This window comes from Giraffa tippelskirchi, chromosome 13 (assembly GCF_054371585.1).
Source record: "Giraffa tippelskirchi isolate mGirTip1 chromosome 13, T2T-mGirTip1v1.2.pri, whole genome shotgun sequence".
NCBI lineage: Eukaryota > Metazoa > Chordata > Mammalia > Artiodactyla > Giraffidae > Giraffa > Giraffa tippelskirchi.
In genome coordinates, this window is record NC_137287.1 from 49,186,992 (window position 1) to 49,214,084 (window position 27,093).

General features: G+C 39.7%; 1 protein-coding gene across 7 annotated transcripts in view; it reads right to left on the reverse strand.

Moving 5' to 3' along the window:
* Positions 1–27,093, reverse strand: part of PLCB4 (phospholipase C beta 4) — a 478,321-nt gene that overhangs the window by 183,564 nt on the left and 267,664 nt on the right. For 6 of the 7 annotated variants that reach the window (XM_081559122.1, XM_081559119.1, XM_081559121.1 and 3 more), the window contains one exon: positions 9,326–9,424. In XM_081559122.1, the coding sequence (XP_081415248.1) occupies positions 9,326–9,409 (84 nt within the window). In that variant the 5' untranslated portion in view covers positions 9,410–9,424. Of the gene's footprint in view, positions 1–9,325; positions 9,425–19,326; positions 19,406–27,093 lie in introns of all 7 variants that reach the window. The other variant, XM_081559115.1, reaches the window with a different exon arrangement.

Consider the following 27,093-nt stretch of genomic DNA (forward strand, 5'->3'; position numbering starts at 1 on the left):
GGGGGGACACTGCTCATCTCTGCAGCTGTGGCTCCTGCCCTCACCCTTCCCGACAGCAGCTGCGCAAATCACCCCCTGCATCCCACACCCAGGCCCCTGCACAACAGTGGACCCTTCCCTCATCTCAGCTGTGCTTTGATCCACTGATGGACTCACCCAAACCAAAGGGGGCTTGCTCTCTGAGGTCTCCTCAGTCCCACAGACCCACTGCCCAGGTGGTCTCCTGGCCCCACAAGAAGCACAACCCACTACTTCCCTATCACAGTGTGACTGCCAGGGAGAGCGGGGCTGAGGCTGGAAGGACACCGAGGGCCACACGCCGAGGGCCGGTGACGTCAAGAACGAGCCGTCGGGGTGCACTTCAGAGGGTGGAACAGTGACATGCCACATTCTTTGTTTTGTTTTAAATGTCCAATTCTAGCATGGCCTGGCATCTGAAGACAGCAGGATGCAGCCAATAACTGAGCTAATCATCTACCAGGCACAAGTAGTGATAGGTTCCTGAGGATGAAATGTCAGAAATGGAACTCCATTTAACTCATTTCCCTACTTCTCCTCCCCTTTCCCAATGTGAGATTATACTATAGTTGGTTTTGTGATTGGCTGTAAATAATGGACACAAATCTCTATTTCATGCACCATCAACTATCAACATTTCCTCCCACTGAGACTATTAAGCCTCCAGTTTTTCCTCTGACTCCAACTAGTTCTACTTTCCAAGATCAGTCTGTACACTTACTTTGCACAGACAAAGTTAACAGATTTTTTTTCATTCTGTTCTGTCAATAATAATTAAATATCATGTCTCCTGTTAGGTTGACTCTAAGCATCGAAAGACCAATGAATGTAACTGTAATTGTTATTATCATTATCATGACTCTGTAAGTATCCATCACTGTAAATATAAGTAATAGGCTACAATTCCATTTTCTACATTTTGAGCCAGATATCCTGACTCTGTGGGTACAATTCAGTTTAAACTATCCAAAACCTGAGAATGAGATAAAAAGATGGCTATGTATTAATATCCTTTACATATTTTACAAGAGCAATGTCTAGAGGGCCTCTCCAAGGATGATTTATTTCTATAGAAGAACATCCCCTTTTTTTTTTATGTGAACCATTTTCAAAGTCTTTATTGAATTTGTTACAGTATTGTCTCTGCTTTATGTTTCGGTTCCTTAGCTATGAGGCGTGTGGGATCTTAGCTTCCCAACCAGGAAGTGGACCCATATCCCCTGTGTTGGAAGGTGAAGTCTTAACCACTGGTCCACCAGTTTAGTCCAGGAAATTTATTGTTCTCTAAGGCAGGGACATGGGCTTCCCAGGTAGCGCTAGTGGTAAAGAACCCACCTGCCAATGCAAAGACTTAAAAGACACCAGTTCAATCCCTGGGTGGGGAAGATCCCCAGAGAAGGAAATGGTAACCCACTCCAGGATTCTTGTCTGGAGAATCCCATGGACAGAAGAGCCTGGGGGGCCATAGTCCATAGGGCTGCAGAGTTGGACACGACTGAAGTGACTTAGCACAGCACAGGGCAGTGACTGGTTTAGCATCTGCCTGACAAAATGCCTTGTCTCTCTTCCTCCAGTGCTCTCACAATTAGCTTTATCCTCCTGCTAGTGTCGTCACTGAAGAGCTAAATAAATCTGCAAGTCAAAGTACCTTCTGTGAGGGTGGTGTTTTTAGCTTTTTGAACATTACACTTGGACGACTCCTTGCTGCAGTAATGGACAGCCTAGGGTGTGCAGGCTGCCTGGGCCTTTGGGAGCATCCCTGAGGCCTACAGCTTGGTTTCAGAGCTGCCTTGGAAACAGGCCACATTCAGCCTGTTTCATTCAGCCCTACTTCAGCTTCTGTTGATCCAGCACTTCCATATTCCTCTGGGATTGGCAACTGCCTTAACTGTTTCTGTTTTCCTAGCAGTAGTTGTGATATATGTGTGCAGGGGAGGTTGTTGAGGGTTTCAGTAGGAGGGGCTAATAAACACCAAGGCTTAGCCAGAAAAGGCACTCCATCTGGGCAGCTTGCCTCAGATGCAAAGTCCCTAGGTGAGGAAAAGGGCGGCCCAACCCACGCTGGGATCTGGGATGTGGGGAGAGTGGCAGCTGAGGGAAGTCATCTAATAAGACATTTAAATCTCTGCTCCGGCTACCACTGAGAAGAAATGGCTGATGAAATTGTAGATTCCAATTAAGTGAACTGAGAGTTCCTTCTGTGTGTTGGGAAAAGAGGATGGTATTTTAAAATCTGCCTGTAGTTTGAGTTGATTGTCTAGAAAATTGTGCTGTCCAATAAGATAGCCACCAGCCACATGTAGCTATGTAAATTTTAATTAACATTAAGATTAATAAACTCAGTTCCTCAGTCCCGCTGGCCACATTTTTTTGTTTTTTTCAAATGCCAAACTAAGTTAATTTTGCTAAAGAGAAACTATTGCACTCTAAGAAAAATAAGTACAGTCTAGATTTTGTGCTTGGGTTGGGAGGGAAAGGGGCTTCCCAGGTGGCTCAGTGGTAAAAAATCCACCTGCCAAGCAGGAGACCCAGGGTCTTGAAGATCCCCTGGAGAAGGAAATGGCAACCCACTCCAGTATTCTTGCCTGGAGAATTCCATGGACAGAGGAGCCTGGGGGGCTGCAGTCCATGGGGTCACAAAGAGTTGGACACAATTTAGCAACTAAATGACAGCCGCAAACAGGAGGGGAAAACCCTGAGATTACCAACCATGTATCACAATCCTCTTAACATGTGGTAACAGCAGCCAGGATACAGACCCTGTCCATCATTGCAAATTTCTGCTGGTGACCACTTCTCAAGAAGGACAACAGACCACTTTGCTTTCAAGGGATAAATGTCTTCAAACTTTTGGTTTCTTTAAGTACATCTGTTCTCTTTCAAGATTATGCAAACAGGAGGTCTCACAATAGTCTGAACGCAAGAGTTTGAACTGGACAGGGAGCCACATTGTGCAGGGTGAGAAGGGACCAGAATTTCCCATGTTCCTCCTTGGTTTGAGAGGGTGTTTTTGCTTTTTTCATTTGGAGAAGATGAATTTCATATGGGGAAAAAGGAAAAGGGTGAATTATGAATTAGAAAAGGATTCCGAGGGAGAGATCAAAAAGTGAAAGAAAAGAAACAGAGACAGGTCTCTTGGAAGAGCAGGGCGAAAAAGAAGGCGATGACAGAGACAGCTGTCGGCCTGACTGAAATTCATCCCTCAGGATCTCTACTGTGTCCTGTTGTGTGCTGGAATTCACCTCTGCTCCCACCGAATCTTTAATAAAGGCCTATTTCTTTTTTTTTTTTTTTTTTGCAGGAGTGAAAACTTTATTATCAACTGAAAAACATCCCAGACCTGTAGCTCAGAAAAAGAAAATATAACTTTAATGCCCTTGTCACCTAATTTTTAAGAAATTTGCAGCTCTCATTTAAACATATCATTACCCTGTTTAACAGTTGAATTGTCTTCTTTTTAATTTATTTTGAAAATGTTTTAGAAAATATTTGTTTTTTAAAATTAGTCAGGTATTAGTTGTGGCATGGAGGATCTTTTTGTCACAGCACGTGGGATCTTTGGTTATGGCATACAGGAGCTACTTCCCCGACCAGGGATTGAACCTGGGCCGCCTGCATTGGGAGTGTGGCGTTGTAGCCACTAGACCACCACAGAAGACCCTTGAATTGTCTTCTTCTTTTTTTTTTTTTTATAAATTTATTTATTTTAGTTGGGGGCTAATTACTTTACAATATTGTAATAGTTTTTGCCATACATTGACATGAATCAGCCATGGGTTTACATGTGTTCCCCTTCCTGGACCCCCCACCCACCTCCCTCCCCATCCCATCCTTCTGGATCATCCCATTGCCCCGGCCCTGAGCCCTTGTCACATGCATCGAACATGGAATGGTGTTCTGTTTCACATATGATAATATACATGTTTAAAGGCCTATTTCACATAGCATCTTTGTTCCTGAGGTGACGTAATGTGTTTAGGGAGAGAAATAAACTAGAGCAGGGAACAGTCCTGGGAACAGAGGGACAAGAAAGCATTTAGGAGGGACTTTCCCAGTGGCCCAGCAGGTGAGACTCCTTACGTCCACTGCAGAGGGCGTGGGTTCTGTCCCTGTTTGGGGAAATAGGATCCTGCATGAGGCACAGTACAGGCCAAAAAAGTTAAAAAATAAAGTAGATCAGATGCTACACTCAAGAGTAATAATAATAAAAATGAAGGCATTGAGGAGATGAGTATTTCAAGGATGCTGTAAGTACCTAGGAATTCTAGGAAAGGCTGAGGAGGGTCCTCATAGCCAGGAGATGGGGTCTTCAGCCTAATAACGACATGAAAGGGAAGCCAGCGGAATTAGAAACACATGGTTGCATGTGCACTGCCGTTTCTCTCCTCTGCAAGAGAAACATCTCCGAATATTTTTGCATCACTTGTTGCATTACTTAGAAAACAAAACAGGTTTTTCATGTAAGTAATGTAAAAGTCAAGTAAAGTTAGATAAAAAGAGCTTCTGAAGCAGCATGAGAATACAATCAGAGGCTACAACACAGGCTGCAGTTTCTGAAATTTGGGGCTACCTCAAAAGAAATCCTTCAGCAGAAATAATAAAATAATACTTAAATACAGCTGCACTGGTTACATTTCTTGTCAAAAGAATACATATTTTTAAAACAGTGCTTAGTAAGTATTTTTATTTTTTTAATCTGACCTGGTGAATGCTCACCCACTGATTTGAACACTTTCCTGCCTTCTTTAAACCAATACGTGGAACACAACTGAATGTTTACCTGATCCTTTGGGCCATCATGATAACGTTAGCTGCCATATGGTGCTGAAGGCATTCACCCCTTCCTTCACAAAAGGCCCCTTTGCTGTGGCGTTTTTGGGATGATCAGGTTGTGTTTTCTCTAATTTCTATTCCTCCCACTTGCTGTCAGTTGTCATTTCTCACTGCTGTTCAGGCAAAAAACTGTAGAAACAAACCTTATCTATTTATATTTTATTGCCTTGAATATTTTAATGGCTGTGGCTCCAAAGAACCAACTCTTACAAGATAGGAAAATATAGTTGACCCTTGAACAACATGGGATTTTAGGGGTGCCAACCTCAGTGCAATAAAAAAATCTGACTATAACTTTACAGTCAGGCCTCCATATCTGCTGTTTCACATGCGTAGATTCAGCCATCTGAGGACTGCAAGGTTCTATGGTAGGTGTTTTGGGCTTCCCAGGTGGCGGAGTGGGAAACACTCCATCTGCCAATGCAGGAGATGCAAGAGATGTGGGTTTGATCTCTGGGTAGGGAAGATCCCCTGGAGAAAGAAATAGCAACTGACTCCAGTATTGTTGCCCAGGAAATCCCATGGGCAGGGAAGCCTGGCAGGCTACAGCCCATGGGGTTGCAAAGAGTTGGACACAACTTAGAACTAAACAACAACAAATGGTAAGTATTTATTGAAAAAAAAATCTGTGTAAAAGTGCACCATGAAGTTGTTCATGTTCAAACCTGTGTTGTTCAAGGCTCAATTGTAATAAGAAAAACTGGCTACAGTCTGTTTGAAACACTCTTTGGTTTTCTGATTTGAACATTAATTAAGGGAAACCTCACTAAAACGGAGTTGGGAGGCCAGGAGGAGGAGCTCTCACAAGCTACCACTGGATGTAACTACATTTAACCTCTTTGAAATGACCTTCTCTGAGGAACTGAAAGCCAGGAAGTCTTTTTTAATTATCCTCTAGACTTCCAGAGCCTGGGAAACTGCCTCAGAATTATCAGTTACAGAGAAGAATCATCACTGGAAAGAACCATCAAATAAATACAGGCCCCCCAAAAGGGAAAAATGTTACATGGCCTCTCCTACCAGAAGTCAACCAGCCCAGCAGATCAGCCCGTGAGCAGCAGCCACTTCCCTCATGGCACTTTTCTCCCCAGTGGACTTTTATTCAAAATAACCCTTCCCAACTTCCTTTTTCTCTCTACAATACTGTTCCCCTCCTTCATGAGCTGGACTTGTCAATGGCTTTTTTTTAGTCTTTATTGAATTTGTTACAATATTTCTTCCATTTCATGTTTCTTGGATTTTTGGCCACATGGCATGTGGGACTATAGTTTCCTGACCAGGGATAGAGCCAGCATCCCCTACCTTGGAAGGCAAAGTCTGAACCACTGAACCACCAGGGAAGCCCCCTTGTCAATGGCTTTTAATATAGCTTGTTTGTCTCAAATTGCAATTCCTCTGCCATTCCTAAATAAACACATTTTTGCTGGTAAAATAACTTATTTTTAAGGTTAACAACAATTTTATACGTTTCATGAAGAGATATATTTAATTTACGAAGCTAAAATTTTTTTACTTGTCATCCTAGTAAAATAGCACTAAAGACAGTTGAAAGCTTAATGAGATTGTATTTAATACTTGTTAAGATTTCTTTTTCTCTAGCTTTATCTCATTTTCAGAGGAACTTGGAAAAAAGCAAATGCCTTTAGAAGTGCAAGTCATCAGTATTTTCTAAATATAAGTGAGTTGTGATGATTAATAACCAAAACAAAAAAACCTTCATGAGAAATAAAAATGATTGGATGATGATAAACTTCCAGTTTATCAAATCACATTACAATTTATTTAAAAAAAAAGTACTTTTTCTCTAATAGGTTTCTGCTTATATGACAACAAAAGAAACACTCAGCCAGTGACTACATTTAATCTCTACAAAATGACCTTATCTGAGGAATTGAAAGCCAGGAAGTATTTTTAAATTATTCTATAGGTTTTCAGAGCCTGGGAAACTGCCTAAGAAAACTGCAAATCTTTTGGGATACTCTAACAGATTCAGGGAGAGCTGTCTCTTGTCAGCTCACAATGAAGGGCAATTGCCATCATCGTGGTGGCACGGGCACTCAGTCTAGACCTGGCATACCTGGGAGAAAGCTTGGAAATGGATCCAAGCTACTCTTGGCTTTCTTTGCCAAGGTGTGAGAAGTGGACAAAACTAGGCAAGTGAATTTACTTCGTGGGCATCCCTCATAGCTCAGTTGGTAAAGGATCCAACTGCAATGCAGGAGACCCCAGTTTGATTCCTGGGTCGGGAAGATCCGCTGGAGAAGGGATAGGCTACCCACTCCAGTATTCTCGGGCTTCCCTGGTGGCTCAGCTGATAAAGAATCTGCCTGCAAAGCGGAAGACCTGGGTTTGATCCCTGGGTTGGGAAGATCCCCTGGAGAAGGGAAAGGCTACCCACTCCAGTATTCTGGCCTGGAGAATTCCATGGACTATACAGTCCATGGGGTCGCAAATAGTCGGATACAACTGAGCAACTTTCACTTTTTCACTTCAGGTTTGAACTATATCAAATTGTTGATACTGATAATTTTTAGTCTAAAAGATGAAAATGTGATATGATATGTTAAATGTGTTGAAGTACAGATTTTCATATAGATCTCAGGAATTACTATGTCCTCTCACCTTTTCAATTATCAAGAAAATGTACAAACTATAATAAAACCAGACTGGGTTGGGATCAATTATATCTAAAATCCCTTTTGACATTAGATATTAGACATATACAATGAATTTGGCAGCTGCAGGCATTCTGCTAGTCCCTGGAGAGAAAATGATAAGTAAAATATGGCCCTTGACCTCAAGAAACTCAGGGTACACTGCAGAGATGAAAAAATTAAGTAAAAAGGTGAGTACAGTGTAATATGTGCAAGGGTACATTAGAGGTATCACAGCGGAATGATCAATTCTTATTGAATGGGTCAAGGAAGATATTAATGAGTAAAGATTTCTCCTTTGGGTTCTGAAGGATGAATAGGAGTTTGCCAGTGAAACAAGAAGGGATAAGTGCATTTCAGGAAAAGGCAGCAGTATATACAAAGAATGAAATAGAATAGTTCATTGGGGAAATTGTAAGTGTATTGTTAGTGTTAAAAACAAGAATGTGTGTAGCAAACTAGTGGGGAACAAGATTGGAGAATCAGGTAGGAGTCAAATTATGGAAGGCCTTGTATTTCATTCTGATTCATTTCTTTCATCCTATTATACAACAGAGAGTCATGGAAGCATTTTAAATAGAGGAAGAAGAGGTTCTGATTTACATTTTCAAAAGATTACTCTATAATGATGGAAGAGGGGGAAAAAAAAAGAGAATAGAAAAAGATTAGAAAAAAACTACCAAAGAGTTAATAGTGGTTACCTCCAGGTGGTAGAAAATTGTTTTCTGTTTCTTCTTATAGCAGAATGAGGTTAGCTTTCTTTTAGAGAAGCAGTAAAGCTTCAGTCATATAAGTAACTGTCACCCCAATATGCTGATTCAGTACAGAGTACGCTGACCACATTTGAGTCCATCCTTTTCTTTCCTCAATTTTGTTTACACAAAGCAACTATGGTACAAACCTAGAGAGCATCATGCTACACACTGTGGAAAAACAAAGTCGACAAATTACTGAGTTGTGTCAGCCCGCAGACCTCATGAAAAAAGCCAAGGATCTGAAGCCCTGGGAGGCCACACATAATATATTCCATGGATTTTGAAAGGAACCAATTCTGACTCTACATGAAGTCTGAACAAGTTTTGCATCTTACTTCACCATAGAGGTAATACAGTTTCATCACATATCCCTCCCCAAGTCACTTCAAATTCAAGTAAAATCTAAGAAAATCAACATATTAACAATGCAAAGAAGGCTTCCACTCACCTACCTAAACTTTCTGAATAGACTGGTGAACCCAAGCCCCTGTTTTCTACAAAGTCGGGAGCCACCGCCACCTCACAAGGGCACATGCAATAAATGGTAGAAGCAGAAGTATGCAAAGCTTTGGTCAGACTGATCTGTATAAATGAGACGAGCAAAGCAAGTGACCAGCACAAAGTCTGATCGCTATTACATTTATGACAAATAGAAAGTTTTATGACGAAAGAATGCCCGAAGCACTTCATTAAGCAATAACCATTACTCCATGAAACCCATCTGTAAAATAAGCATAACTGTGGCAATGACCTAATAAGGTTATTGTAAGGAGCTGAATAAATAATACACAGGAAGTGCTTAGAAAGTTTTCTGGCACACAGTGAGCACATGATAATTTATACTGTCATCATCCTTATTATAGCTGGCACAGAGACAGTGCTCAATAAATTATACTATTATTATCATTGTTATATCTCATAACTTTGACTCTTTCCAACTATTCCAACTTATAAATCTCCAAGATGTTCTCACTTATGTCAAATACTATTTACTCAATACTGTAATTAAATTAAAATGAAAAAATCATAATGTTTTGAGAGAAAAGATTAATAACACTCCTTTACCTCTTCATATCTGTCAAAAACTGCTCCTTCTTGCAAAAAGGAAGGAACTTCCTTCTGCCAATTAAATTCATAAGGTTTAGCCATGATTACAGTCAAGACCTGAAAATGAAAAAGAATATATAATGAGTGTACACAATTAAAAAAACAAGTGCAGAGCAAAGGTTAATCACTTGATATTTATGTGTTTGCAAAAGCTTTGCTTCATACACATAGACTAAGTCCCTTAATTGACTTTTGTTTTTTTTTTCCTTCTTCTCTTCATCTGACCCTGAATCCCCTTGTCCTGGTTGCTACACCTAAAGAAATAATATGAAGAAATAACAGAGGTGATCATTTGGGAGGCTTCCCCTTTGCTCTTCAAATCCTATAATTTTATACATAAAATTTGGAGCCTTTGGATGAAACACACACACACACACACACACACACACACACACCTAAACCTATACATAGGATAGGTAGGGTGCAAAGAGCGAGTGGTTCTATAAGCCTGCACTAAACTGTTTTTCTCTCTTTCCTCATACCTTTTATCTGCTTTCTTTATAAAGGGGGCTCATATTTCTTTATTCTATTTTTCCCTCTTATCATTTGCAAGTTTTATTTTTTTTTAATTTTCTATTAGGAAAATTCTTAAATTTTTAACACACATAGATCTTCTATTCTGCCAATATCTGGAATTTAAAATATTGAACACACTAAAATGTTTTCTATTTCCCTTCATTCACTATTTCCTTCCCTCCAGCACCTCCTATATAGATATAATCCTGGATTTTGATGCTAGATTATAACTTCCTTATCATTTACTTTTCTTTTTTTGTCTTTGGTGGAAAATGGAAACAGAAGCTTCAAAGACCACCTGACAGAAGAACTTAAAGAAAGCCAACAGAAGGATGGGAATAATTAAAGCAACAGTAGAAGAACATTTCTGAAATCTGACATTTGTGTCCTCAATATGAAGAAAATCGAGTGATGCTGGCGGTATAAATGGTAGTGGAAGATACACACAACTAAATATATCTTGAGGTGAAACTAATCTAAAAGATTTAACGTATCATATATTCTGTCAAGAAGAAAAAAAAACTTAGAAATAGGAGATATAGGAAGTAAGGTTGGAAGGAAGAAAGACAGAAGAGTTTTAAAAAGACAGAGTTTACTCTTTAGTCTTATGTCTTATACAAAAAGTAAAAATAAAAATATAAGAGAAAGATAAAGAAATTACAATCTAGCATCCAAATCTCAGATTACATCGATACAAGAGGTACTGGAGGGAAGGAAATATGGAACAAAGGGTGACAAAAGCACTTTAGGGGGTGAAATACAGGTAGTTAAAATTCTAGATATTGGCAGAAAAATAGAAGATCAATTATGAGTGTTAAAAATTTAAGAATTTTCCTAACAGAAAATTTAAAATGCGAAGTATAACTTCCACGTTAATAAGAGAGAAAAACAGAACAAAGAAATGTGAGCCTCCATTAAAAAGAAAAAATATGTCGGAAAGGAAGGGGAAAAAAGAAGAACAAACAATAACCAGGAAACACAAAGTAAAATGACAATATATTACTAATTCTAATAAACATGAATTTGTTAAATTCATTTACAAAAGAGTCTTTCAAATTAGGAAGCATTATAGTCGTTTACCAGAAATATTTATGAAATAAAAGCTATATAGGAAGTTTAAAAATAAAGGGAGGAAAGGAAGATATAACAGACACAAGTTAGGAAGGGAGCAGGTGTAACAATAATATTAGACAAAATACACTTCAAGGAAAAAAAGACAGAGACAATGAGAAGTCATATGAAGAAAAGGGGTGATAAAAATTATTTAAAAGTTATTAATATTAATCATGTGACCACAGAGCATCAAAGTATCTACTGAAAAACTGAAAATACAAAGAAAAAACGGCAAAGTCACAAACAGAAAACAATTCTCAGAAATGAACGGAAAACTACTGATGATCTGACTATCACACACAGAAATTTAACAAAACAACTTAAATGACTCAGTCAGTCAGTCAATTCAGTCACTCAGCCAGGTCCAACTCTTTGCAACCCCATGGACTGCAGCATACCTGCCCATCACCAACTCCTTTGAGTTTACTCAAACTCATGTCCATTGAGTTGGTGATGCCATCCAACCATCTCATCCTCTGTCGTCCCCATCTCCTCCCACCTTCAATCTTTCCCAGCATCAGGGTCTTTTCCAATCAGTCAGTTCTTTATATCAGGTGGCCAAAGTATTGGAGTTTCAGCTTCAGCATCAGTCCTTCCAATGAATATTCAGGACTGATTTCCTTTAGGATGGACTGGTTAGATCTCCTTGCTGTCCAAGGGACTCTCAAGAGTCTTCTCCAACACCACAGTTCAAAAGCATCAACTCTTAGGTGCTCAGGTTTCTTTGTAGTCCAACTCTCACATCCATACATGACTACTGGAAAAACCATAGCTTTGAGTAGACAGATCTTTGTTGGCAAAGTAATGTCTCTGCTTTCTAAAAAGCTGTCTAGGTTGGTCATAGCTTTTCTTTCAAGGAGCAAGCATTTTTTTATTTCCTGGCTGCAGTCACCATCTGCAGTGATTTTGAAGGCCAAAAATGTAAACTCTGTCACTGTTTCCACTGTTTTCCCATCTATTTGCCAGGAAGTGATGGGACTGGATGCCATGATCTTAATTTTCTGAATGTTCAGTTTTAAGCAACTTTTTCACTCTCCTCTTTCACTTTCACCAAGAGGCTCTTTAGGTCTTCACTTTCTGCCATAATGGTGGTGTCATCTGCATATCTGAGGTTCTTAATATTTCTCCCGGCAATCTTGATTCCAGCTTGTGCTTTATCCAGTCCAGCATTTCTCTTGATGTACTCTGCATATAAGTTTAATAAGCAGGGTGACAATATACAGCCTTGACGTACTCCTTTCCCAATTTGGAACCAGTCTGTTGTTCCATGTCTAGTTCTAACTGCTACTTCTTGACCTGCATACAGATTTCTCAGGAGGCAGGTCAAGTGGTCTGTTATTCCCATCACTTTAACAACTTTGTGGATTTTTGAAGAACTGTGGATGACAGTTTGTTGTGATCCACACAGTCAAAGGCTTTGGCATAGTCAATACAGCAGAAGTAGATGTTTTTCTGGAGCTCTCTTGCTTTCTCGATGATCCGACAGATGTTGGCAATTTGATCTCTGGTTCCTCTGCCTTTTCTAAATACAGCTTGAACATCTGAAATCTCATGGTTCACCTACTGTTGAAGTCTGGCTTGGAGAATTTTGAGCATTACTGCATTACTTTGCTAGCATGTGAGATGAATGCAATTGTGTGGTAGTTTGAGCATTTTTTAGCATTGTCTTTCTTAGGGACTGGAATGAAAACTGACCTTTTCCAGTCCTGTGGCCACTGCTGAGTTTTCCATATTTGCTGGCATATTGAGTGCTGCACTTTCACAGCATCCTCTTTTAGGATTTGAAATAGCTCAACTGGAATTCCATCACCTCTACTAGCTTTGTTCATAATGATGCTTCCTAAGGCTCACTTGGTTTCATATTCCAGGATGTCTGGCTCTAGGTGAGTGATCACACCATCGTGATTATCTGGGTCGTGAAGATCTTTTTTATATAGTACTTCTGTGTATTCTTGCCACCTCTTTTTAATATCTTCTGCTTCTGTTAGGTCCATACCATTTCTGTCCTTTATTGTGCCCATCTTTGCATGAAATGTTCCCTTGGTATGTCTAATTTTCTTGAAGAGATCTCTAGTCTTTCCCATTCTGTTGTTTTCCTCTATTTCTTTGCATTGATCACTGAGGAAGGCTTTCTTATCTCTCCTTGCTATTCTTGGGAACTCTGCATTCAAATGGGTTATCTTTCCGTTTCTTCTTCGCCTTTTGCCTCTCTTTTTTCATAGCTATTTCTAAGGCCTCCTCAGACAACCATTTTGCTGTTTTGCATTTCTTTTTCTTGGGGATGGTCTTGAACCCTGCCTCCTGCACAATGTGATGAACCTCCATCCATAGTTCTTCAGGCACCCTTTCTATCAGATCTAATGCCTTGAATCTTTTTGCCACTTTCACTGTACAATCGAAAGGAATTTGATTTAGATCACACTTGAATGGTCTAGTGGCTTTCCTTACTTTCTTCAATTTAAATCTCAATTTGGCAATAAGGAGTTCATGATCTGAGCCACAGTCAGCTCCCAGTCTTGATTTTGCTGACTGTATAGAGCTTCTGATCTTTGGCTGCAAAGACTATAATCAATCTGATTTCGGCATTGACCATCTGGAGATGTCCACGGGTAGAGTCTTCTCTTGTGTTGTTGGAAGAGGGTGTTTGCTATGACCAGTGAGTTTTCTTGGCAAAACTCTGTTAGCCTTTGCCCTGCTTCATTCTGTACTCCAAGGCCAAATTCGCCTGTGAATCTAGGTATTTCTTGACTTCCTACTTTTGCATTCCAGTCCCCTATAATGAAAAAGACATCTTTTTGGGGTGTGAGTTCTAGAAGGTCTTGTAGGTCTTCAGAGAACCGTTCAGCTTCTTTGTTTCACTTCATTAGCGATCGGGGTATAGACTTGGATTACTGTGATATTGAATGGTTTGCCTTGGAAAAGAACAGAGATCATTCTGTCATTTTTGAGATTGCATCCAAGTACTGCATTTCAGACTCTTTTGTTGACTATGATGGCTACTCCATTTCTTCTAAGGGATTCCTGCCCACAGTAGTAGATATAATAGTCATCTGAGTTAAATTCTCTCTTTCCAGTCCATTTTAGTTTGCTGATTCCTAAAATGTCAGTGTTCACTCTTGACATCTCCTGTTTGACCACCTACAATTTGCCTTGATTCATGGACCTAACATTCCAGGTTCCTATGCAATATTGCTCTTCACAGCATCGGACTTTACTTCCATCACCAGTCACATACAACTGGTTGTTGTTTTTGCTTTGGCTCCATCTCTTCATTCTTTCTGGAGGTATTTCTCCACTGATCTCCAGTAGCATATTGGGCACCCACGACCTAGGGAGTTTATCTTTCAGTGTCCTATCTTTTTGCCTTTTCATAGTGTTCATGTGGTTCTCAAGGCAAGAATACTGAAGTGGTTTGCCATCCCCTTCTTCAGGGGACCACGTTTTGTCAGAACTCTCCACCATGACCCGTCTGTCCTGAGTGGCCCTACGTCGCATGGCTCATAGTTTCATTGAGTTAGACAAGGCTGTGGTCCATATGATCAGATTGGTTAGATTTCTGTGATTGTGGTTTTCAGTCTGTCTCCCCTCTGACGGAGAAGGATAAGAGGCTTATGGAAGCTTCCTGATGAAGCTGACATAAGTTAAATATATTTAAATAATTTAAATATGTTACTTACTGCATTTAGCGTCATACCCATATATATCTTTACTTCATTCTCTCTTTGTACCCAACTGCCCCACACATATAACAATATAACTATGATCAGGCCACAGAGAAAAATCTCAGTATTTTTCAGGAGTCAGAAATTACAGATTGCAAAGACACATTTCAGAGCCTTGCCTTCAGTCTCCTTGCTGGAGACAAGTTAACCTGGAATTAAAGCTGGTTAACCTGGAATTAAAGTTCTAGCTCTGTCTAGAAGAAAGAAAGAAACAAACAAACAAACAAATTACAGTGGCCATGCTTACTGACAATTCAGTATAGTTTAATGCCAAGTGAAGTTGCTTAGTCGTGTCTGACTCTTTGCTACCCCATGGACGGTAGCCTACCAGGCTCCTCTATCCATGGGATTTTCCAGGCAAGAATACTGAAGTGGGTTGCCATTTCCTTCTCCAGGAGACCTTCCTGACCCAGGGATTGAACCCGGGTCTCCCGCATTGTATGCAGACACTTTACCGTCTGAGCCACCAGGGAAGTCAGTGACAGAGTGTGTAAAATCTACACACACAGAAATTAAACATAAACCTACACACACACTTATGAACAATTCTTGAGTTAAACCATGTAGTCAAAGCAGAAATTATAAACTTCTTAGAAACGAAAGATGGGAATTGTTGTTAGTCACCAAGTCATGTCCAACTCTTCATGTTCCTTGTTCTCCTTCCTACCCTACCCCTTTCTCTGTCACCTGCCAGATTTGATCTAATATATGCATATTCAGAAAATAAGTGACTTTTACTGATCATCGTTTTATTGTTTTCAAGCTATGTATTACATACCTAGGTTTTGATGTGAGTGACAGAGAGAGGGACGAGGGTTGGAAGGAGGACGAGGAAGAACCATAAATTCAACGATGTCCATGATGGAAGGTGAAGTATAAATACAAAGAGAAGGTGAACACAGTGAGAGATGCTATGTGTAACTTTAACCAAAATATTTAAAAACGTAAAGTGGATGTTTCTCAAACTTAAAATAAATTTGGCTCAACAAATGAACAGAACACTTAAACACACCAGTGATCTTGGAAGAAATTGAAAAAAAAGCAAAAGATTAGGCCCAGATGGCTTTACAGGTGAGCTCTACCAAATATTCGAGGAAAAGGTAAATCCTGTGTACCTATGTTTTTCCAGGATATTTAAAAAAAAAAAGTAGGAGTGCTACCTGACTCATTTCCCAGGTCCCTTATCAGACCCTGACAATGATATCACAAACGTTAATAAGAAACCAACCAACCCTAAAGCTCATTCTCACAGAGAAAAACCTCTAGCAAAATATGAGCCAGTCTATTCCAGAAAGTTATTGAAAGAATAATTCAGGATCTTTCCACACTGAAAACATATCAATGTGATGTGCTAAAAAGTCTCATACAGGCACATGTAAGAAGATGATATGAAGTTGAACGTGAGAAGTCTCTAATACATACCATTAAATGAAAACCATATTTTTGTAGTAAGCCATGTAATGATATGGAATAGGACCAGTGTGAGTGAACAGTGTAGTACCACTTATGTAAAAACAAGCACACACACAAGACAAAATTATATACTTCTTTGGGTATATATATGTTATATGTGTGTGTGTGTGTGTGTGTGTGTGTGTGTGTGTGTGTGTATAGATAAATTATTCATACATTTGGAAAGAACCTTCCAAATTTGTGACTCTGCTTACTTCTGGGGAGGGAACAAAGCTTGGGGCTGAAAAATCAAGGTATCTTTCATGTTATCTCTATGTTGGAATTTTATTTATTATAAGAATATGTTCCTTTTGCAAATAAAAAAGAATGCAAATTCCAAAAAGGGAAAAAAAAAAAAGTTGAAATCATACAGATAGGTAGATACATGATTCTTTAGTCCCGAATAATTGAAAGCAGACGAAGAGCCCATGAAGTCACATTTCAAGGCAGCTTCTTCACAACAGCAACCATTGCTGTTTGAAGGAGGAGCCACTCCATTATGTCTTACTGACAAGAAGAAAGACTGATGAAACCATGAAGGGCATGCTAACCAGCCCAGATGAAGTGTGAAGCTTCCTATGGAAAGCCAAGGCAGACAAGCCACGTCACATATAGTGGGAGAAGACAGTCCATCTGTGAGTGGGCTGGTCCATGTGTCTCTCTCCCACAGTGACTGTGACTGGGTCTCTCTTCTTCTCTTTTAGGTCTCTGTTCCTCTCCATTTGCCTCTCTCTGTGTCTTTCCATGCCCATTTTTCAGAGTCCACACACACAGCCCCTTCATCCAAGGCAGCGTGGATGCAAGCTTCTAGTGTAATGGTGTACATTCCTGCCTTTCACATCCTAAAACAGACCTGCAGACCCCCTCAGGCTGTCATGGGTGTGTTGTTCAGTGACCTATAATAAGATGAGTTAACTACAGGGACCTAAGTATCAGCATTAAAGATGGATGAAAATACGACATGGTGGCCTCCCTGGTGGGCAAAACACCTCTCCTCTGCAAATCTTTAGGTGTTCTATGATATCTCCACTCCTGCCAACCATTCCTTTCAATATTTTCTTTGTTTTTGTTTTAAAGGGAATAGCAACAAGAAGCTTTTGATATGGAACGCTTCTACCGAAAATGAAAATGAAAAGACAGCTTATATCAATTTACATCATCTTTCATTGGTTTAACTCTGGTTCTCCCAGGATCTCTTCAGTAAAAGGACACACAGCAGACATTCTCAGTGCGGAAGTTTCTCCGATTTTACTACTATCCTTACTACTTAAATATTCATGTCTACCTTGGATACTAGTTTCATCATAAAGATCTCACTGTGTGAAGGGCATTGGTGGGGCTAATGGTAAGAGAAGGGTAATTTTGACCTTAATCTCAAAAGCGGTTAGCAGTGGAGGTAGGAGCTATTTCACTGCTTACTTTTTCAGAGCACTGCAAATTCTGAACAAAGTAAGAGGCATTTTTGAAAAACGACACTGGAATATCCTTAATTTTCCAATTTTAAATGAGACTGAGGAGAGGGCGGCTGCTCCTTGCACTGTCTGAAATACTTCCTTGGGCACGACTATGACCTACAGACCAGAAAACACTGACCCAAGAAGTTGTGTTTAATAGCAGTTTGATCCAGATAACTGATTTTTAATGGGAATAAATGAAGGTATGTGTCACAGTCCAACTGACTCCACAAAAGTTAAAAGGACAAATAGCTACTTCTTTTAAAAGGCAGGGAGAGAAGAACTGACCACTCTTTAACTAGGTCCTCTGTGCAATGATCTCAAAACTCCACCCATAGCTAACTGATATAAAACAAAACCCAAAATGCTTGTACTGCCACCCCAAAGGATCCTCTCCTCCGATTCTCTGGCTTGCATTCCAAGGCCTCACTGAGAAGACACTTCAAGGTTCACTTGTCTCCTGGAAGAACACCACCTCACCCCCACAGAGCCCACAGGAAATGGTGCTTCATAAGGAACACGGGAAGTGAGGGAGAATTTACACAAAGGATGGGATGTGTAACTCGGTACCTTTTCCAGAGTAAACACCTTGAGCAGCTACTGGAAGGAGGCCAGCGGGCCTTGAAATAGTCTCATTGTTTCTCAGTTCTTACGCAACTGGGAAGGATTAGCTGTTACACTGGCTGTAGAGGAAAAACCTCCCTAGACTGCATGGAGAGGACTAGTGAGAAGGGGAGTGCCCAGAAGACCTTGTTTCTGAGCAAGTGGTACAAAGCTCCATCTAAAGAAGATGATGAGAGAATGAAAGCATTAGTGGGGAGGCCCACCAGGGAATTCAGGCTGGCTGTGGGTACCCAGATACTGCAGTAGGATAAGCCTGCCCTTCACCCATGAAATGACCTCCCATCCACTCATCCATTCAGCTGGGATGAACCAGGGAAGGAGAGCTGCCCCAAATCTTCAGATCGGCTGTCTGATCTCTTTGGCTAGACTGAGAGGGTGGTCTTCAAAACTTACCAGACCACCTATCCTGGGTATACTGGCTGGATTATGGAGTCACTTCTGTTCTTTTAAGGCAGTTGGCTCAAAACTTCAGCAAATCATTTTTTGTTTCTGGACCTATGTCTCATGTTCTGATAGAGAGCAGACAGGGGATGTCCACGAAATCAGGTATAGTTAAGGAAGATCCTGGGTATGTCAGGCTGAATTGTGGCCCCCAAATGGCTCCTATATCCCAGTCTCTGAAACCTATCAATGTTCTTATATGGCAAAAGAGGACTTTCCAGATGTGATTAAGTTAACGATCTTAAGGGTAGAGAGGTTCCCGTGGATCGTCCATCTTCCCAGTGCACCTGAAATGCTGTCATAAGTCCTGACAAAAGCGAAGCAGAGGGAGATATGGCAGGGACAGAGGGGAAGCCCTGCGACCACAGAGCCAGAGACTAGAGCGATGTAGCCACAAGCCAAGGAGTGATGGCAGTCCCCAGAAGCTGGGCAAGGAAGAGAGGGATTTCCCCTCCAGCCTGCGGGGGTTGTGTCCTGCAGCACCTTGATTTTAGACTTCTGGCCTCTAGAACTATGAAAGAATAAATTTCTGTCACTTTTAGCCACTAGTTTGTGATAACTTTTTTAATAGCAGCCCAAGGAAGCAAGTACAGTGGGCCCACTGAAGCTGGGCATATTTCCTAAAAGGCTTACTTACCAAGTTGCCAAATCGGTCTGAGAAGGAGAAGGCACTGCTCTGCCTTGAAGGGACAAGCATTCAACATACATTTGTTCAACTGAATCAAGGAAAGTAGCATAGAAGGTCATCTAGAAATGAATTCAGATAATTTCTGTTTTTCTATTCCAATGACCCTTTGAAAAGTACTTCCAAGGATATCTTTCCCCATGATCCAAATGCCCTTTAACAATTTTGTACCTCAACAATAAATACAAACTTTGAATAAACCCTGGAGCTTCCCCCAAGTCAACCAAGACATTTTCCACTTTTGTGCTTCTATTTGTGAACAAATGAACTCGTCTGTAAAAGCGTCTGCTTGCACTTGATAACATATAGCTTTCAAGTAAACAAAAATGCACCATGGTTCAGTTACGGATTTTCTTAAGTGAAACTTTTATCTTTTACCTTCTACTTCCAATAAAAAGTTTCATAAAGAAATAATCCCTTCCCTGTCCAACTATATGAAGTGAAGTGAGGTGAAGTCGCTCAGTTGTGTCCGACTCAGCGGCCCCATGGACTGGAGCCTACCAGGCTCCTCCGTCCATGGGATTTTCCAGGCAAGAGTACTGGAGTGGGGTGCCATTTCCTGCTCCAGAGCATATTCCCAACCCAGGGACTGAACCGGGGTTTCCCGCATTGTAGGCAGACGCTTTACCGTCTGAGCCACCAGGAAAGTCCTATCCAACCATATAAATCCCATCAAACCAAATAACCCATGGCCTTAAATGAACCCATGTTGACAACAATCAAGGCTGTTTTCCAGAATTCAAAAGGTCTCTTAGTTGAATCTGTTAAGCATATTTCAATGCCCTATTCTTCAGTCTTCAAATAAGGTAATCCTTTTATTTCTAAAAACAGATGGGCAGCTACAGCAGATGATTCAGAGCCTTTAATAAATGGCTTTACTTCAAGTAAGAATTTAATCTGACACTGATATATTGCATCATTAATGACAATTTCCCTATTTGCTAAAAATATCTCCGTTTTCATCAAGCCATTAAATAACATTTTCAAAAAGCATATAAAGGGTGCAGGACAAAGAATATGATAATAGGCAATGCTGTTGAGGGTTGGAGGTAAGAGAATTCTTGTATAGTTTGATGAAAAACAACTTATCATACATTTCTATAGGCTTGAAAATGTATATAAAATCTATGTATAAAAATACATTCTCCCTGTTCTGCTATTTATGGGAGAAAAAAATTATCTTTATATGAGCAACAATAAGCAATTGGTTAAATATACAATAGTATTTAAGTATTCTATGTCCATTAAAAATAATGCTTTCAATGAATTGTTCTTTGCTGAACAAGAATATATTTAGAAGAGTTTCCAAAAATATTCACAACTCTTGTCAAGCAAATACAAATGTTCTCAACATATCATTAAGCAAGCAAAAAGGCTGCTTACAAAATAGTTTGTAAGTATGATTCAAATTTTTATGTCTTATATTTTAATACATATTCCTCACACAAAAAACCACACACTTTAATAGTAGAAAAAAACAAGCAAAATATACACCAAAATAAAAACAGTAGTTACATATTGCAGTGACTGAATTTTAGGTGATTTTTATTTTCTTTAATACATTCTGTATTTTAAAATATTTAGAGTGACTATAATTTTTATAGTCAAGAAAAATGTTCTTAAAAGTAAAGAGATGACATTAAAAAAATCTTGTTTTTCTCACGTAAGTCAATTTTTAAATAATTTCCATGTTTTCCACCAGAACTTCTGGCAAGAATAAATAGCAGGAAGAGACTAATAAATAAAGCTGTAAAACATTCTCCTTTTCCTTTCAAGATTTAGGATCTTAACTGTACATCAGGAGCCTCACACATACCAGTTATACCTGATTCTGAGGAAGGAGTTACTTAATAATAATGACTGAAGCTTGGGTATTAACTCTGGAACTTCTATGACACTTATATTTGGAAATAAAGCAGATTATGGTGATACTGAGTTTAGCCTTTAAGGAATTCTAAACTACAAGAAACCTAAGGCCTTTACATCTATTAAATTCATCATAAAGATATAAAAACATAGAATTTCCAGGTATTTGTAAAAGACACAAATTGAATAGGACTAAGATAAAAACAGCAAATATCCACTTTGATCTCTATCTCCCCTGCCTCAACATTAATCATACTTACGAAAGAGACAAATGTCACTTTCTTAAAATTTAATAATCACAAAATAAATGAAAAAAATGTTAAAATGAATTGTCTTTCTCAATTTAATTAGGTGATATTGATGTTTATAATTATAGCATAGGGTTCATTAAATCAGAATTTTACAAAACATGTCTAAAAGATGCTTGTTTAGATGGGATATTTAGGGTTGATTTCATTTGAAGATAATGAATAGCTGTTAAAATATAAATCCTTCTGTAATGACCAGGTTTTAAGGCAACTGGAATATGATGAAGTATATAGTTTCCCAAGAAAATAACTGATTTGTTTCAAAAGATTGGCTGTTGTTTTTTTGCCTGCAGCAATTCCCTTGGAAACATCTGTTGGGTTCATACGCCAGCCCTCCAAGATCCTCTTGAATGTGTAAAGTGGATGAAATTATGATAAAACTAGTTGTTTATAACTGATGTTCTCTGCCCTGAGAGTGTCTTGCTATTCACCTCTTCTCTTGTGGTTAAGTTTCTCTGAAGGACTCAGCCCCATGCCCGAGCTTAGGAGCCAATACTGGTGACCGAAAACTCCATGACAGAGGTTCAGAGCAGCAAGTGTGTGAGCCTTCTGAGGTGTCAATTCCTCAATGTTTAGTAAGCCCTTGGCTTAACGATATTCTGTATGATCTTCCAGAAACATATCATGATTTTTGTGGCAGTGAATTATAGACATGTCTGTAAAAAGATTTTGTTTGACAGGATGCAAGATAAATCAAGATTTGTTTCCAGGTGAGAGGGAGATACAATTTAACTGTTTTTTTTTCTCTGACTTAATGGAATAACACAACTGTCTTAGTAAGACTTTTTTGGTAAACATAAAAATTTTGCAAAGTAAAGACATCTTATTTCTTTTATGCTTCTGATATAAAGTACCTCTGTTTTTATTGACTAAGGTAGTACAGCAAACAGCAGAAAGTATTTTATTACTACTGAGTATTTGAGATAAACAGAGTTAACGTCAAGAGCCCTGAGAAATACAACAGTCAGTCCTGAGAAGTAAGACAACTCATCAAACCTGGGATATATATCAATAAGTGACTGGATTCTCCACATCCCCACCAACCCTCTTTCAAGAGGAGAAGAATTTGTCCCTGTTTTCAAGACCAGAACGAATAGAATGTATGGTAGATGTGAATAGTTCAACCATGAATATTCACCCCACCCCCACCCCCCAGAGTAGCAGATATGAGCCGTGAGCTATAATAACATTTGGGGAGTGTTCAGCCTTTCTCACTTTCACAACAAGGGTTCGGATAAGGTCTGAGGAAGCAGGAAACAAAATGACAACATGACAGATTAGGTACAGTTTTAGGTGGAAGTCATAGTTTGATTACAGAAATAATTCTCTCTCTTGAATCTTGTTTCACAGTGTTCTTAATTGATCAGCTAAGACAAGTCTGGGGCTTTGTACTTGGAGAGCCCAGGTGTACAGAGTGGGAACTAAGATCATGGAAGGCTTGGGTTGACCTCTCCTTCAGCCTTAGTTTCTTCCTAACTGGAACACCCTTTGAGCTATTGATGCTAAGATTTGGATAGTCAAGGTGGGGACTCAAGTCCCCGGGGGACTCCAGCCAGGAGCATAAGGCAAAGATCAAAGGTGTTGCCCTAAGAGCTTGCCTTTAATCAGTGGTTCTCTAAGCATGGTACCCAGGGAGCAGACGTCATCTGGAATCTATTAGAAATGCAGAAATCTCAGGCCCCACCCAGATCTTTTGAATCAGAAAATCCGTTAGGAAGGCCAGGTGCAGAAATCCATGGTGTATCCAAGTGACCAGGTGGTTCTGATATTAGCTCAAGTCTGAGAACAACTGCCTTGGGTCAAGTCTTCATCAAGAGAAAAAGGGCAAAAAAAGAAAAAAGAAGGGGGAAAAGTTCTTTTGCTTTTTACCTATGGCCCAGGTCGGCTTACAAGGGAAAGAAACCAGCTAGGCATTTGGGACTTAAGCTCAAGTAAGTAATACAGACAGTTCCTTTGTCTAGAATGCACAATTCTCTCAAGAAGGCCACGGAAAATCCAGGCCATGGAGTTTCTGGGTCCCGGCATGTGCTTTCCAACCTAGAGCAGAAGTAGAAAATAAAGACCTAAAATAGATGGGTAATTGCTCAACCATTTTTTCCGAGCCTCATCCTTCAGGGTTAAGCCTGAATAAGCCAGTTAGGGTGAGAGGTGTCTTGAAGAAAGCAAATAAAGGATGACGCTACTGAACAGCCAACACATCATCTGTTTAATCTACAATGTAGACACTGCAGTATTTAACAAGTAAGTTTAAGGACTTCCTTCTTTGGGCCCAAAACTTTATGGTCCCTGACAACAATAAACTGATAATACTAACATTTCTCCTAAGAACTCAGAAAGAAAAACTTGGATAAAGATTAAGCCAGCAAACTCAGCCTTTAAAAAACCTTTTTTTTGTTTGTTTGTTTGTTTAAAGCCACAATTACTAAAAGAGCTGAGGAGAAAGATCATGTTTAAACATGAGGGTCTAGAAGAAATGCCTTTGGCTACATGAAAAAACCCAGCGTCTCCAAAGATGCTCCAAAGGTGTCATTTCCCCCCTTCTATCCTTCTCTCTGGTTTCATCAGACTTGATTCAGATACACTGAGCCTTTTGCATGTTTTTCCATCCTTCTCATTCTTGAATCTCTCTCCTAAATTTGGTTAGTTCTGGTTATTCTTTAGGTATCAGTAAAAGAAACTGGGTTACATGCCATTTCTGTATCTTCACTTCATTTCTGTATGGTTCTCTTTGCAGACACACCATGCTACACTGGACAGAGCTGTTCTTTATCTGTATCTTCACTACAGGAGGAAACCTGGGAAGGCCAACCTTGTTTGCTGTTCTCTATAGTGTCCAGCTACAGGGGGCACTCAGTAAACACTGGATGAATAAAAGAATGAATATTTTATTCTGGGGAGGAACCTGAAGAACAACCATGGCAGAGGACAATAAACTCTTTTCCTGTTACCCAAATGCACACATTGGTACCATCTTTGTGTATACCTGCTCTACCCTCTAAGATCTTGAAATGCTATTTTCACTCTCTTGTTCCCTTCTCATACCCTGCTCCCCCCCTGCTCCCCCACTGGGACCCAGCCTGAGAATAAGTTTCCATATTCACCTGGTTCTACAGCCTGGTGGGGCCCAGCATGACTTCCAGGCTGTACATCTCAATGCCCTGTCTGCTGGGCCCCATCCTTAGCTCAGACCTCTGACCACTGATTCCCCTCGAGGCCTGTTCAGATTGGCCTCTGGGTCATCCAACATCGGACCACGTCCTGGACAGGAACTCATGGTGTGTGGCTGTGTGGTTTTCTTATCCACAGAGGTGCCCTCTTTAGAGGAGGCCCCCCGGGTGCTTCATAAGGTCTTCTCTCTGACGCCCAGTCCTCAATACTTTGCCCTTCATTTGCCCTTGGACTGGTTCTGCAACAATTATTAGGCAAAACATTACCAATACAAATCACATGTGTCAAGGGAGAAGAAAGCTCTCTTTAGAGGCCTGGCTTTGCCTTAATTATCTGCATATTTCAAAGGAAAGATTTTTATTTTATCTTCACTTGAATAATCTATTGAATGTTGCCTCAGGCATGTGTATGGAATAAGTCTACAGACGGCAAGACAGGACTTCACAAAAAACAGGGAAATTTTTGGACTAGGAGCAGGCACATATTCAAGAGCCTGAAGAATCCTTTATTTTAAAAACAATTTTCTTATTAAAATAAACATACACAGACAATGGGCTCAAATTTAATCAAAATTCCTGACAGTTAAACATTCTCCAAGTGATTTTATTAATAGGTCTTTGCTATTATTAGACAAGAGTCATAAGATGAGGATAAAGTATAAGGCCATGTATCCTGGAACTGAGTCCAGACCATAAAAGGAGAAAATCAAATATTTTTGCTAGGTTGTGAGCTAAGAGGTACCAAAAATTAACTAACTTTTATATGTTCATACATACAGAGGTACTACACAACCTGAAAAAATCCTGTGGTTGAAGAGCTATAACTTAAAGAAACTTCAAATCTCAAATTCAGTTATCTCCTTATTTACATGTTCAAAACTCTTCCACCTCCATTCTTCAAAAACTTAAACTAAGGCTAGAGATGAAACTAATAAAATAGAGATAGTGAGAAAAAAATTCATGAAACTTAAGGAGGTTGATTTTATTTTTTTCTATTCCTGCAAATTCTTTCCAAAATCCTCAAACCTTGCCTCTTGGTTTTGTGTGTGTGTGTGTGTGTGTGTTTATACAGTCTGAAAGCAGTCTGAAAAGCAACAGTACTGCTGAAAAGTACAGTCTGAAAGCAAAAAGAAGCAAAATCATTAATAACCTCAGTTCATTTTACAGAAAAAGAGTTAAAGGTTTTTGTTTTCCTTTTTCCCAAGTGCAGAATCATATAATGAAACATCATTTCCAGTGAGGCAGGAACCTTAACGTGTGCATCAGTTTATGTGAGAACGCACATAAAAATCAGGCATACGTATCAGAATGTGTGCTGTCTTCGGCTTTGTTCAACACGCCAGCAGGACACTGAATGTTTCATTTTTATCACCACCATTTGCCTAAGAAATACCAGCACCGATGTTCACACAATTTGAAACAGGTCTTCTGAGGTGACATTAAAAAAGTGAATTTGAATGATCCAAAATTATGGCTGTATAAATAATTTGGCCACAGCCTAAAAAAGGGTCTGACTTTAATTATATATTACATTGTTTCCATGATGAATATTAAAATTAATATGACCTCTTCAGCTAACTGGAATGGAAACAACAGGGCGATCAGAGACAGATGACCTGGATTCCTTCCCAGCTCTGTCCAACTACTTGTGTGACCTTGAGGAAGCCCCTTCACTTCCTGTAGAAACTAGAGACTGAAACAATCATTTTTCTGATTCCTTCTAGCCTCAATGAGTAAGATTAAACATTATTTGGGCTCCATATGCATACAGATGTTACTTAAGAACCATACATGTCCTTCCTGAAATATTATTTTATTTCTTAAAATGAAAGCCACATTCAGATGGCTCCAAGTAAGTTGAAAAACAATGCATTACTATTGTGTATTGAGGAGCAACTGACAGGGTAATGACATGGTGACATTTCTAGAACAGCTCTTCAGTATCAAAGCAGACTTTCAAGATGCCAAATGCTTGCGCAATTCTGGTAAGGTCAACGGCCTTCAAATAATTGTTCCTTTCATACCATATGTGCTCTTGTGGGATTAAAGTGTGTCCGATTCCATTGCTTATATAGGAACTGAAAAACATCCCTCAGTCTAACAAAGCCCAGAGGCAATGGGAAGGATATCAGAGGTCAGAGAAGTTGGATGAGAAGCGATTCCCAAGAGTTCATGTCGTATTTTATTTTAGTAAATGTTGCTAATTTCTAATTCAAGCCATATTGGCAGGCTGGGAAAAGAGAGACAATACAGAGCTTTTGTAACTAAATTCCCGGCCTCTTGGTCAGACAAGCCCTGGGTTCCCCTAGTTGTCAGCACTAATAAGCAAAGTTGCTGAAAACTGCTTGGGTCCCTGTGTCTGCAATCAATTATTTTGT